This window comes from Dendropsophus ebraccatus, chromosome 2 (genome assembly GCF_027789765.1).
Source record: "Dendropsophus ebraccatus isolate aDenEbr1 chromosome 2, aDenEbr1.pat, whole genome shotgun sequence".
NCBI lineage: Eukaryota > Metazoa > Chordata > Amphibia > Anura > Hylidae > Dendropsophus > Dendropsophus ebraccatus.
Window position 1 is genome coordinate 138,394,452 of NC_091455.1, and position 14,132 is coordinate 138,408,583.

At 44.2% G+C, this 14,132-nt stretch overlaps 1 protein-coding gene across 3 annotated transcripts in view; it reads left to right on the forward strand.

Annotated features, from left to right (window-relative positions):
• Positions 1–14,132, forward strand: part of LOC138783558 (epidermal growth factor receptor-like) — a 74,397-nt gene that overhangs the window by 39,585 nt on the left and 20,680 nt on the right. For 2 of the 3 annotated variants that reach the window (XM_069958390.1, XM_069958389.1), the window contains 2 exons: positions 568–693; positions 10,983–11,048. In XM_069958390.1, the coding sequence (XP_069814491.1) occupies positions 568–693; positions 10,983–11,048 (192 nt within the window). The remainder of the gene's footprint in view (positions 1–567; positions 694–10,982; positions 11,049–14,132) is intronic. The other variant, XM_069958391.1, reaches the window with a different exon arrangement.

Below are 14,132 nucleotides of genomic sequence, written 5' to 3' on the forward strand. Positions count from 1 at the left end.
TTTTTTTACCTTTAATTAAAAATAAATAAAAGAGATCAATAAGTCCTGTCTACACAACTATGATACTAATAAAAACTAGAGATCATGGTGCAAGAAATGGCATCCCACACAGCCATATAGATGAAAAAAATAGAAGTGTTATAAGAGTCTCAATAGGGCCATCATCTTTTCGACTCGGCAGGGTCTTTGTCAAGCCTTAACAATGACCTGCCGGGTCGAAACATTGGTTGCTATCGTGTGTGTTGCTTGAATAAAGAATTTTTCATCTCTGGTTTCTGTTGGATCAAATCTGTTTGTGATGTTCAACTGTCTTTTTATGGGATTGGAGACCTTCTGACGTTCGTCCCAGCTCTACCATTTCAAAAGGCAACTCTACTTCCCCACTGTGTGACCAGGTGCAGCTGCGATCCTCTCCTGCTCTATCTCCTGACCAGTACGGGTCTAAGCACTCGGACCCGGAAAAACGTGAAAAGTTTTTTTTTTTATAAGGACAGGTAAACTTTAAATTTTAGCCAGTTTGATAAATTTAGGCTAAAATGTCTCCATCAAATTTTCATCTTTTTACAGAAATTATTCGAGGGGGAATTCGAATCAGAAACAATCCTAAACTTTGCAATTTACATACAATTCAATGGGAAGACATTGTTAACTCAAACTATAATATTTCTGTGGTTAAACATCCCCTTGCAAACTGTAAGTATTCCTATCAATAAATCATAAATTACACCCCTTGATAAATCCTCCTCTACGTTCCTACCACATAAAAATGACAGCTGTCTTTTTGGAAGGCCATCATTCTAGCGCCAAATAACAATATAAAAATTACTGTTATTTGGTTATTTCTCTGTAGTGGGAACATAACCAAAGGGTACAAAGCTGGACTCAAGGGGACTTATTGCCAAAGAAAGTAAAACTAGTCCTAAAATAGTCTTTAATTATATGAATAGTAAAATGGTAAAAACTGAAAGTATTTGGCCTTTAAAAAGTAAGGAGGAAGCAATTGTAGAGGGAGATGATAACAAATCTATAGATGATTTTTCTCCACAGTGCTCTGTCTGGCTATGTTCCCACTATGTTTTTTTCTATCTGTTGGTAATTTTTTAAAATGACGTTCTTTATTTTGAGGAAGAAATGACATTATTTTTTTTGTAGTTTGGCAGTCTGTTAGTGCAATAACGGCTGTCGGTACATTATTCTAGTTTAGGTAGATTAATTGGCCTTCGGGTGTGTCTTTATTTAAAAAGTCCATTGAATTTAATATAATCACTGTAGAGGTGTATGCATTAACCCCTTGCCGCAAAATGACGTTCCTGGAACGTCATGTAAAGCAGGTAGTTCCCGCAACATGACGTTCCAGGAACGTCATGGCTTCCCTGCCTCCCCCCTCTGTCCCTAGATGCGATCGGGCAGCAGGAGGAGGCTGTTTCACACAGCATCCCCCTGCTGCCTCTGCCCGGAGGGGAGGCGCCCCCCCCCCCCCGGGCAGTTAACCCCATAAACGCCGCGGTCAATGTGACCGCAGCGTCTATGGGGAGATTTGTAAAAATCCGGCGATCGGGCGGCAGGGGGAGGCTGCAGCACGTTGCCTCCCCCCACCGCCACAACTAGTATGTCCCCCGGCCCCCCTCCCCTCGTCCTCCGATACCGGAGATCACCGCTATTACTGTATTACCGGCGCCGCCGAGAGCTTTCATCTCCCCCCACCGTGAATCCACGGTGGGGGGAGATGAAAAATGTCCCCTCAGACCCCAGATCAGCCCCCCGATCAGACCCCAGATCACCGTACCCGGGCGGCCATCGGATCCAAGATGGCCGCCCCCATCCCTGCGAACAAACGATGTTTGTTCGCAGGGATGGAAATAAAATAATGATCAAAGCCCCATGCTCTCCGCCACCGGAGGTAGCGGAGAGCATGGGGCAGTGATCGGGGACCCCCGTGTGGTCCCGGAGCAGGCGATCGGCGGTATATACTATATACCGCCGATCGCCTGTTCCCAGTGCTGCCGGCACTTTTTATCCCCTGTCACCATAAATCATTGGTGACAGGGGATAAAAAGTGTTACAGTGTCGCCCCCCAAGTCACCCCCCACCCCCCCTGTCACCCCCGTCCCCCAGTCACCCCCCCTTCCCCTGATCCTAGAGCTCCTTCCTCCTCGACGTCCTGGCTGGTTGTGAAGTGCGCATGCGCTTCACAACCAGCCAACTCTGAAAATTTAAAGTGACAGAGACCAATTTGGTCTCTGTCACTGAACTATGATTACTGTGATAGAAAATATCACAGTAATCATAGTAATACAGTGAAACAAATGTGTAAAAGTACAAAAAGTGACAAACACACAAAAAAATAAAACACACACTTTTTTTTATTATAGTAATAACTGCAGTTTACTCCCAGATTACCCCTAACCCCCCAGATTACCCATAACCACCCCAGGTTGCCGGTAAGGGCCCCAGGTTGTCCGTAATCACGCCAGATTGCACGTAACCGCCCCAGATTGCACGCAACCACCGCACGTTGCCCGTAACCACCACACGTTGCCTCTAACCACCGCACCTTGCCTCTAACCACCCCACGTCGCCTCTAACCACCGCACACTGCCTCTAACCCCCGCACGTCGCCTCTAACCACCGCACGTCGCCTCTAACCACCGCACATCGCCTCTGAAGACAGCACGTTGCCTCTAACCACCGCACGTTGCCTCTGACCACCGCACGTTGCCTCTGACCACCGCACCTTGCCTCTGACCACCGCACCTTGCCTCTAACCACCGCACGTCGCCTCTAACCACCGCACGTCGCCTCTAACCACCGCACGTCACCTCTGACCACCGCACGTCGCCTCTAACCACCGCACATCGCCTCTAACCACCGCACGTCGCCTCTGACGACAGCACGTCGCCTCTAACCATCTCAGGTTGCCTCTAACCACCGCACGTCGCCTCTGACGACAGCACGTCGCCTCTAACCACCGCACGTCGCCTCTAACCACCGCACGTCGCCTCTGACGACAGCACGTTGCCTCTGACCACCGCACGTTGCCTCTGACCACCGCACCTTGCCTCTGACCACCGCACCTTGCCTCTGACCACCGCACCTTGCCTCTGACCACCACACCTTGCCTCTAACCACCGCACGTCGCCTCTAACCACCGCACGTCGCCTCTAACCACCGCACGTCGCCTCTGATGACAGCACGTTGCCTCTAACCACCGCACGTCGCCTCTAACCACCGCACGTCACCTCTGACGACAGCACGTCGCCTCTAACCACCTCAGGTTGCCTCTAACCACTGCACGTCGCCTCTGACGACAGCACGTCGCCTCTAACCACCTCAGGTTGCCTCTAACCACCGCACGTCGCCTCTGACCACCGCACCTTGCCTCTGACCACCGCACCTTGCCTCTGACCACCGCACCTTGCCTCTGACCACCGCACGCTGCCTCTGACCACCGCACGCTGCCTCTGACCACCGCACGCTGCCTCTGACCACCGCACGCTGCCTCTGACCACTGCACGTTGCCCCTGACCACCCCACATTGCCCGTAACCACCGCACGTTGCCCGTAACCACCGCACATTGCCCCTAACCACCGCACGTTGCCTCTAACCACCGCACGTTGCCTCTAACCAACCCAAATTACATATAAGCACTTTAGTTTATCCGTAACCAACCCAGATTGTCCGTAACCACCTCACGTTGGCCGTAACCACAGCAGGTTGCCTGTAATCACCTCAAGATTACCCGTAACCACAGCAGGTTGCCCATCACCACTTCAGGTTGCCCGTGACCACCCCAGGTTGCCCGTAAACCACCCCGCATTACCTGTAATCTCATTTTTTTTATTGTATTTTAGTAACTGCGCTGTTCTAATAACCATTACTAGCTGCGGTTTTGCTCCAGCAAATTGGCGCTCCCTTCCTTCTGAGCCCTGCTGTGTGCCCATACAGTGGTTTATGCCCACATATGGGGTACCGTAGTACTCAGGAGAACCTGCGTTACAGATTTTGGGGTGAATTTTTTCTCTTATTCCTCGTGAAATTTAGAAATTTTAAACTAAACCAATATATTATTGGAAAAATTCGAGTTTTTCATTTTTACTCTCTACTTTTGAATACTTTCCTCTAATACCTGTGAGGTCAAAATGCTCACCACACCCCAAAATGAATTCTTTGAGGGGTGTACTTTCCAAAATGGAGTGAATTATGGTGAGATTTTACTCCGCTGGCACTACAGGGGCTCTGCAAATGCACCTGGCGCTCAGAAACTTCTTCAGCAAAATCTGCACTGAAAATGCTAATTGGCGCTTCTTCCCTTCTGAGCCCGGCTATGTGCCCATAGAGAGGTTTATGCCCACGTATGGGGTACCGTTCTACTCAGAAAAACCTGCGTTACAGATTTTGGGGTACTTTTTTTCTCCTGTTCCTTGTGAAATTGAGAAATTTCAAACTAAACTAACATATTATTGAAAAAATTCAGGTTTTTTATATTAACTGTCTAATTCTGAATACTTTCCTCTAATACCTGTGGGGTCAAAATGGTCACCACACACCAAGATGTATTCTTCGAGGGGTGTACTTTCGAAAATGGGGTGACTTATGGGGGGGGGGTTTCTCTCTGCTGACACTACAGGGGCACTGCAAACACACCTGGCGCTCGGAAACTTCTTCAGCAAAATCTGCATTAAAAAAGATAATTGGCGCTCCCTTCCTTCTGAGCCCCACTGTGTGCCCATACGTTGGTTTACGCCCAGATATGGGGTACTGTTGTACTCAAGAGAACCTGCGTTACAAATTTTGGGGTGGTTTTTTTCTCATGTTCCTTTTGAAAATTAGAAACTTTAATCTAAACGTATATATTATTAGAAAATTTAAATTTTCCATTTTTTTACGGCCTAATGGTGAACACTTTCCTCCAGCCCCTGTAGGGTTAAAATGCTCATTATACCCCTAGATTAATTCTTTAAGGTGTCTAGTTTCTAAAATGGGGTCACTTATGGGGGTTTCCAGTATACAAGACTCCTAAATCCATTTAAAAAAAGAACTGGTCCCTAAAAAAAATCCATTTTGGAAATTTCATGAAAATTTTATATATTGCTAATAAATTTCTAAGCCCCGTAACACCTTAAAAAAGTAAAATATGTTTACCAAATTATGCCAGAATAAAGAAGACATATTGATTATGTGATTTAGTAACTAATTTGTGTGCTATGACTTCCTTTTTTAAGAAGCAGAGAATTTCAAAGTTCATAAAATGCAAATTTTTCAAATTTTTCATATTTTGATGTTTTTCACAAAAAAAAAACACAAAGTAGTGACCAAATTTTGCCACTAACATAAAGTGCCATATGTGACGAAAAAACAATCTCAGAATCGCTAGCATACGTTAAAGCATCACTGAGCTATAAGCGCATAAAGTGAGACAGGTCAGATTTTAAAATATTAGCTTGGTCATTAAGGCCAAAACAGGCTTTAGAGGCAAGGGGTTAAAAAAGAATCTTTAATTAAATTTTTAAAAAGATATATAATCCCCACAACATAAAGTACAGTGAATCAATAAAGGAGTCACACAAAAATGCCTCACATAAGTGATTCCAGGTCAGTGTAATGTAAAGTACCAGTAATCTAACCCAAAGTGATTAGTTCTCTTACCATTTCTTGACCACACAATGTCTTTTTTGGGCCATTTGATTTTTTTTTTACAGGTTTTTTTTTTACAGCCTTCATTTTGAGCTAATTTACAGCCTTTTTTTCTTAAAAATGGCCGTTATTTCTTGCATAATGCCTGATGTTTTGATATAATGGCCGTGATTTGGGCTAAAAATTACAGCTGCCCAAAAAAATATCTGTCATACGGCCAATAATAGACATGTGATAGACAGTAATTATATCTGGACCTCTTTTGAAGACAGTGTCTCTCCAATATCAAAATATCGGCCTTTAACCCCTTCACGTCAGCAATCTGTAGATACGTTCCTATTGCACATGCCCCGTGCAGTAGGAATATATATACGTTCCTGCTCTGACGGGGCTTTATGATGAGAGCGGGATCGCTGCAGAGATTGCGATCTCGCTCTCATCTGAGTGAATCACCGGAGATAATGAGAATCAGCTGCGATCCCGCAGCTGACCCCAATTAACCCCTTAGTGACCGCCGAAACGGCGGTCACTAATGGGCTGGTGCCGCCGCTGTATTTCATCTCCCCCCACCGTGAATCCACGGTGGGGGGAGATGAAATAAGTAAAATCAGACCCCAGATCAGCCCCCCTAGTGCCCGGTAACTAACCCCCCTCCCAGCGGCGGCCATCAAATCCAAGATGGCCGCCGCCATCACTGTGAACAGACTAATGTCTGTTCACAGTGATCTTAAAGTAAAATGAATGAAACACCCATGCTCTCCGCCACCGGAGGTAGCGAAGAGCATGGGGCAGTGATCGGGGATCGGGGCAGTGATCGGGGATACTATATACCGCTGATCACTTGTGCCATGTGCTTCCGGCACTTTTTATCCCCTGTCACCATGAATGATTGGTAACAGGGGATAAAAAGTGATGTGCCCCCACTCCCCAAGTCGCCCCCTACCCCCCCAGTCACCCCCGTCCCCCACGTTCCCCAGTCACCCTCCCCTACCCCATATACTCAACTGATCCTAAAGCTCCTTCCTCCTCGACATCCAGGCTGCTTCTGAAGTGCGCATGCGCTCCAGAAGCAGCCAACTCTGAGAATTTAAAGTGACAGAGACCAATTTGGTCTCTGTCACTGAACTATGATTACTGTGATAGAAAATATCACAGTAATCATAGTAACACAGTGAAAATAAATGTGTAAAAGTTAAAAGGGAAAAACATACAAAAAAAATAAAACACACACTTTTTATTATAGTAATAATTGCAGTTTACTCCCAAATTACCCCTAATCCCCCCAGATTACCCGTAACAACCGCAGGTTGCCCGTAACCACCCCAGGTTGTCCGTAACAACCGCACGTGGCCCGTAACCACCGCAGGTTGCCCGAAACCACCCCAGGTTGTCCGTAATCACGTCAGATTGCACGTAAACCCCCAAGTTTACACATAACAACCGCACGTTGCCCGTAACCACCGCACGTTGCCAGTGACCCCCTCCAGATTGTCCGTAATTACCCCAGATTGCCTGTAACTACCCCAAATTACATGTACCCACCCCAGATTACCTATAAGCACTTCAGTATATCCATAACAATTCTAGATTGTCTGTAACCCCTCCAGGTTGCCCGTAACCACCGCAGGTTGCGCATAACCACCCCAGGTTGCCCGTAATAATGCCAGATTACATGTAACCCCCCAGATTGCATGCAACTACCGCACGTTGCCTCTGACCACCGCACGTTGCCTCTGACCACCGCACGTTGCCTCTGACCACCGCAGGTTGCCTCTGACCACCGCAGGTTGCCTCTGACCACCGCGCCTTACCTCTGACCACCGCACCTTGCCTCTGACCACTGCACCTTGCCTGTACCCACCTCAGATTACCTATAAGCACTTCAGTTTATTTAACCACTCCAGATTGTCTGTAACCACCCCAGATTGTCCATAACCACCCCAGATTGTCAGTAACCACCCCAGATTGTCTGTAACCACCCCAGATTGTCTGTAACCACCCCACGTTGCCCGTAACCACAGCAGGTTGCCTATAACCACCCTAGATTGTCTGTAACCACATCAGGTTGTCCGTATCCACCCCACGTTGCCCGTAACCACCCCAGGTTGCCTTTAACCACCCCAGGTTGCCTGTAACCACCCCAGGTTGCCGTAACCACAGCAGGTTGCCCTATACCACCCCATGTTGACCGTATCCACCCCAGATTATCCCTAACCACCCAATGTTGCCCGTAACCACCTCCAGATTACCCGGAACCACCTCAGACTGCCCGTAACCACCCCACATTACCTGTAATCTCATTTTTTTTATTTTATTTTAGTAACTGTGCTATTCTAATGACTATTACGAGCTGCAGTTTTGCTTCAGCAAATTAATGCTCCTTCCCTTCTGAGCCCTTCTGTGTGTCCATACAGTGGTTTATGCCCACATATGGGGTACCACTGTAGAAGCCTGCGTTACAGGAGAACCTGCGTTACAGATTTTGGGGTACATTTTTTCTCCTGTTCCTTTGTGAAATTTAGAAATTTCAAACTAAACGTATTATTGGAAAAATTTAAATTTTGAATACTTTCCTCTAATACCTGTGGGGCCAAAATGCTCATCCTACCCCAAGATGAATTCTTTGAGGGGTGTACTTTCCAAAATGGGGTGACTTTTGGGGGGGTTCTCTTCTGTAGACATTACAGGGGCGCTGCAAACGCACCTGGCGCTCAGAAATTTCTTCAGAAAAATCTGCACTGAAAATGCTAATTGGCGCTCCCTTCCTTCTGAGGCCTGCTGTGTGCCCATACAGTGAATTATACTCACATATGGGGTACCATTCTACTCAGGAGAACCTGTGTTACAGATTTTGCGGTGAATTTTCTCTCATGAAATTTTCTTCGTGAAATTGAGAAATTTCAAACTAAAGGAACATATTATTGGAAAAATTCAAGTTTTTCATTTTTACTGTCTACTTTTTAATACTTTCCTCTAATCCCTGTGGGGTCAAAATGCTCACCACACTCCAAAATGAATTCTATGAGGGGTGCACTTTCCAAAATGGGGTGACTTATGGCGAGATTTTTCTCCGCTGGCACTACAGGGGCACTGCAAACGCACCTGGCGCTCAGAAACTTCCTCAGCAAAATCTCCATTGAAAAAGCTAATTGGCGCTCCTTTCCTTCTGAGCCCTGTTGTGTGCCCATGCAGTGGTTTATACCCACATATGAGGTACCTTTTTACTCAGTAGAACCTGCGTTACAATTTTTGGGGTACTTTTTTTCTCTTGTTCCTTTTGAAAATTAGAAACTTTAATCTAAACGTTTATATTATTGGAAAATTTTAATTTTTCATTTTTTTACGGCCTAATGGTGAATACTTTCCTCCAGCCCCTGTAGGGTTAAAATGCTCATTATACCCCTAGATTAATTCTTTAAGGTGTGTAGTTTCCAAAATGGAGTCACTTATGGGGGTTTCCAGTATACAAACCTCCTAAATCAACTTAAAAAAAAGAACTGGTCCCTAAAAAAATCAGTTTTGGAAACTTTCACGAAAATGTGGTAATTTGCTGATAAATTTCTAAGCCCCGTAACACCCTAAAAGTAAAATATGTTAATGAAATGAAGCCAGTATAAAGAGGACATATCGGTAATGTGACTTAGTAACTAATTTATGTGATACGACTTTCTTTTTTTAGAAGCAGAGAATTTCAAAGTTCATAAAATGCAATTTTTTTTAATTTTTCATGATATTTTGATATTTTTCACAAAAAAAAAACACACAAAGTAGTGACCAAATTTTGCCAATAATATAAAGTGGCAAAATATATCAGAATCGCTAGCATACGTTAAAGCATCACTGAGCTATAAGCGCATAAAGTGAGACAGGTCAGATTTTGAAAAATGAGCCTGGTTTTTAGGTGCAAATAGGCTTGGTCTTGAAGGGGTTAAACATTGTTTTTTTTTTTGTATGCATATGGCAAAATAAAAATAAACTTTTTGATATTGAAGAGACGCTGTCTTCAGTTGCGATTTTTTGGATGAAGTACTGGGTATAGACCAACCCAGTGGAGAACTGTGTGTCTTTGTGGGGTATCCGCTGTTTCCACCAGGAGATATCTGGACCTCTTTTGAAATATAACTGGCAAGTAAACAAGACTACATGTCTTCAATTACAATATTGACTTATAGAGAAGATTTAAACAATGGGCACACTTTAAAGGAAACAATAAATGGCAAATGATGCTTTAGTTCAGCTATAGGGCTGTTCTCTTTGAGCTTTTAGATCAAGGTTGTAATGAAGATCTAATTGTAAAAGTGTACTAGAATTTTTTGAAAAATTCCCTGGTCTTACTTGGTTAATGTTTTAGTGCCCTATATAAATATTTGCTGTGTTAGATTATTTCCCCAGCTGTCACCTCCAGTACAGTATTTTCTCAATTTGTAGTTCTGTTTAACATTGCACCTTACAGTATGCAGCATTTTTACAGATCGCTGCTTACAGTTTGGCCCCCAAGGGATTAAGGGAGGATGCATTGCATCCCCCTTAACCCCTTGGGGGCCAGACTGATGTCAGACTGCACCCATACCAGCAAGGAAGGGGTTAAGTGACCCCCCTTCCTTGCTGGGATGGGTGCAGTGCTGGGGAGGGGGTGGGGAGAGCTGTATACTAATAATGCTATTGTGATAGCATAATTAGATGAAACATTTGATGTTTTAATTAAAGTAAAGAATTGATTATTACAGTTTGCTCTATTACCGGGTATATGAATTAACAGCTTTAATAGAGTTTCCTGTAATAATTAATATTTAATTAATAAAACACATTTTTGTTGTAATAAAATTAGTTTCGTTGTTCAATAATTTGATTTAAACGAATCCATACTTGTGCAATTAAATATACTGTAAAATATATATATATATATATATATATATATATATATATATACATTTATTTATATATATATTTATTTTAACAGTATATTTAATTGATTTAATTTTGATTAAATTATTGAACAACAAAAGTTACTTTATTACAACGAAAATGTGTTTTATTAATTAAATATATTAACCATTAGGGGAGTCTGCTGACATTATTGCCGATTTGCCGGCTATTTTTTTCCCCACTATTTTTGCACTTTGATTTTTTCCACTTTTTTCATTGTAATAGCAACTGCAACTACACAAAACTATACCCTATCATGCTCCCACTACTGTAGCTGCAATAATTCAGCCGTTATTGCAAGGTTCGTTTTCGGTTCGGTTCGGACCAATCCGAACTTCAGGAAAGTTCGGGGAATCGAACAGAACCGAATTTTTCAAAAGTTCGCTCATCCCTAATTTCCAGTATTCTAAACTTTTTTCAGGTTCTGAATGTGACAAGACCTGCAATGGCTCATGCTGGAGCAATGGTCCAGAGAACTGTCAGATTTGTAAGTACAATATTGAGTGTTTTTTTGTGTTTTACGTGTGAAGACATTGCCTGCTCACATCAAAATTTTATAATACACTTGGGGCATATTGTACATCAGCATCTTGTTAAAGAGGGATGCCAACATATACCATGGAAAACTGGCAGAGGGTGCTTTAAGGTAATATATAAAGACTATGGCCCAGATTAATCAAACTGTGTAAAATAGAAAGTTGTGAGCACCTCCTACAGCAACCAATCACAGCTCAGCTTTCTATTTACCAGAATTGAAAATTGAGCTGTGACCTGTATCTATATAAATCTGGGCCAATGATTGGTTTATTTACATGTATACATTTAATTTGCAGGACTTAAAAACATGGCCCCCCCCCCCTCTTTGAAAAGTATAATTACTCTACAAAAAAAGGTTAAAGGGTTATCCAGAATTGGAAAAACATGGCTACTTTCTTTCAAAAACAGCGCCGGACCTGCGCTCAGGTTGGCTTTATTCACTCTAACGAAACCGAGCTGCAATACCACACACAAACTAAGGACAAGAGTAGCGCTTTTTCTTGAATAAAGTAGCTATGCTTTTCTAATCCTAGAAAACCCCTTTAATTAGTTTGTTAGTAGTTACTTTGAGAAAATAAAGTTTCAGGCAGCAATCATTATTCCTTTATCAATTCTCAGATCCCCTTACATGCAGTTTGCAACCTATTCAAGACTTTTCTTATCTAGGATTTTTCCTCTCAGTAATACACTTTTGCTGACAAAAAATGTAAGGATTGTGTGATTTTTCCATGCACAATTAAGGCATTGTCCACATTGGCTGTGCATTGAGCTGTTTATTATGGTGCATTACGGTCTTACCCATGGATGTGTCTCCCGCAACCCCAAAAAGCGCACTTCTGAAGAGGATCAAGTCAATGGAGCTCCAACTTCAAAACTGTATAAGCGCCAGCAGTACTTTTTTGCAGTCTGGGCTCCCAGCCAGTGCATAGACTGTGACATTCATTGTTGTGTGCATTGGTCCATAGACTGTAATGTGTACTGTACAGTCCATACTTGCTGGTTCTCTCTTGTCTCTGTACCCTGCTGAATTATCACAAACATTTCTTGCAAGAACAAAAAGTACAGAATTAAAGGGAAACTATCAGTTACAGTGATATACAAATAAATTGGTTACACTCACACATGGTGGAAAAGTTGCATGTGAACAGTTAATCAGTCTTTGCTAAATCTCACAGAGCTGTGCTTCATACAACAAGTCCAGGGATCAGTTTGTGCCTAAGATGACTAAAGGCCCTATTCCACGGGTCGTTTAGAGGAGCAATATCATTCGTATTCGGCCAATATCGACCGCTACGAACGATATTCGTCCCGTGGAAAAGAGTGCAACGATCAGCCGACATCGTTCATGTCGGCTGATCGTTGCAGTCGCTTGTTTTTCAACATGTTGAAAAACAAGCGACTGATATAGCAGCGATCTGCTGCCGTCGCTCCGTTGAATAGGGGCATCGGCAGCAGACGCTGCTATATCCTATGGGCTGCCCGGACGATCAGCGATCCCCCGGGCAGCCCCCCCAGCAGCTCCCCGCCGCCCCTCCCGCACTCACCCGCTCGCTGACGCCGCGTTGAATAGCGGCGGCAGCGAGCAAGGAACGAGGAGCAAACGAGCGCTAATAGCGCTCGTTTGCTCCTTCAAACGACTCGTGGAATAGGGGCATTAACCTCTAAGGGTGGTATTACACGGGCCGAGCAGGGCCCGATAATACCGGTAAACGAGCAGCGATCTGCTAGATCGTTGCTCGTTTACTGGACCTATTACACGGCCCGATAATCGTTTGACAAGAGCTGCAAGGACATCGTTACCGATGTCCTTGCAGCCCTTGCTAAACTGGCATACATTACCCATCCACGTTCCAGGGCTGCTCCTGCGTCTGCTTCTCCCGGGGGTCCCGCGCGCTCTCTAGCGTCACAGAGGCCTGTCAGCTGATAGGCCGCTCAGCCAATCACAGGCCGCGGCGGTCCCGGGTAATGGGTAATGTATATCGTTAGTCGCCGGCCGTGCACCGCTATTACACGCAGCGGTGCGCGGTCGGCGCCCGACGAAAATAGGTTTTAACCTATATCAACGATCAGCCGATGATCGTTGTCATCGGCTGATCGTTGCATTTATTACACGGAGCGATAATCGGCCGAATCGGGCCAATTCGGCCGATTATCGTTCCGTGTAATACCACCCTAAGACTCAAAGGGAGAATAGCCAATCTTACAGCATGTCCCACTGTTAGGTCGCATTCGAGATATACAAAAAACCTGCGGGCACCACTTAGAAATGGAATAAAGCTGAGTGTTAGCCCCTAGCTCAAACTACAAGACATAGAAACAGACAAAAAGGGAAGCTAAGACAAAAACCAAAACAAAAAAAACTAAAGACAAAAAGGGTAGCTAAAAAAACCAACAGGCTGCACATCAAAAAATAGAAAAAAATATACAATGTTTTATACAGCGTGTACAGAACGATAGCTTTACGAGACGAGTGCTGTACTCGGCTTTCTCCAACGGCTCCACAGAAAACAAAAAGAGCTGTGGGAGAGGGATGAGTACAGCACTCGGCTCTTTCCGTCCGCACCATAGATAATAAATAGAGCCACGGGTCTCAGTCCATACTCGCCAGGGGTTTGAAGGTCGGAACTCCCGCAATCTCTTACTTGTGACCTATCCTGTTAGTTTTAAGTTGGAATACCCTTTTAATTTTGCATTTAGAAAGAATATGAACAGTAACAAAAGTTGCATAAGTGTCAGTTACATTCACAAGGATTTTTACAAATATTTAAAAGGTACCTACCATTCCACTCGCATGGCAGGACACCTCAAAACTCCAGCAGGTAGAAAGTCTGCTTCTAAAGCTGGCAGTATATGAAACTGTTGGAAATGCTATAGACTGCCTTGTAAGTGTATTACAGCAGACTATGGTGCTTCCGGCAATTCTTTACACCACTCTCTTTAGGAGTGCACACCTGCTGGACTTTTGTTTGTCATGACAAAACCCTTCCATTTGTTTGAGGACAAACAGGCAATAATGACCAGACCACGAGGTATA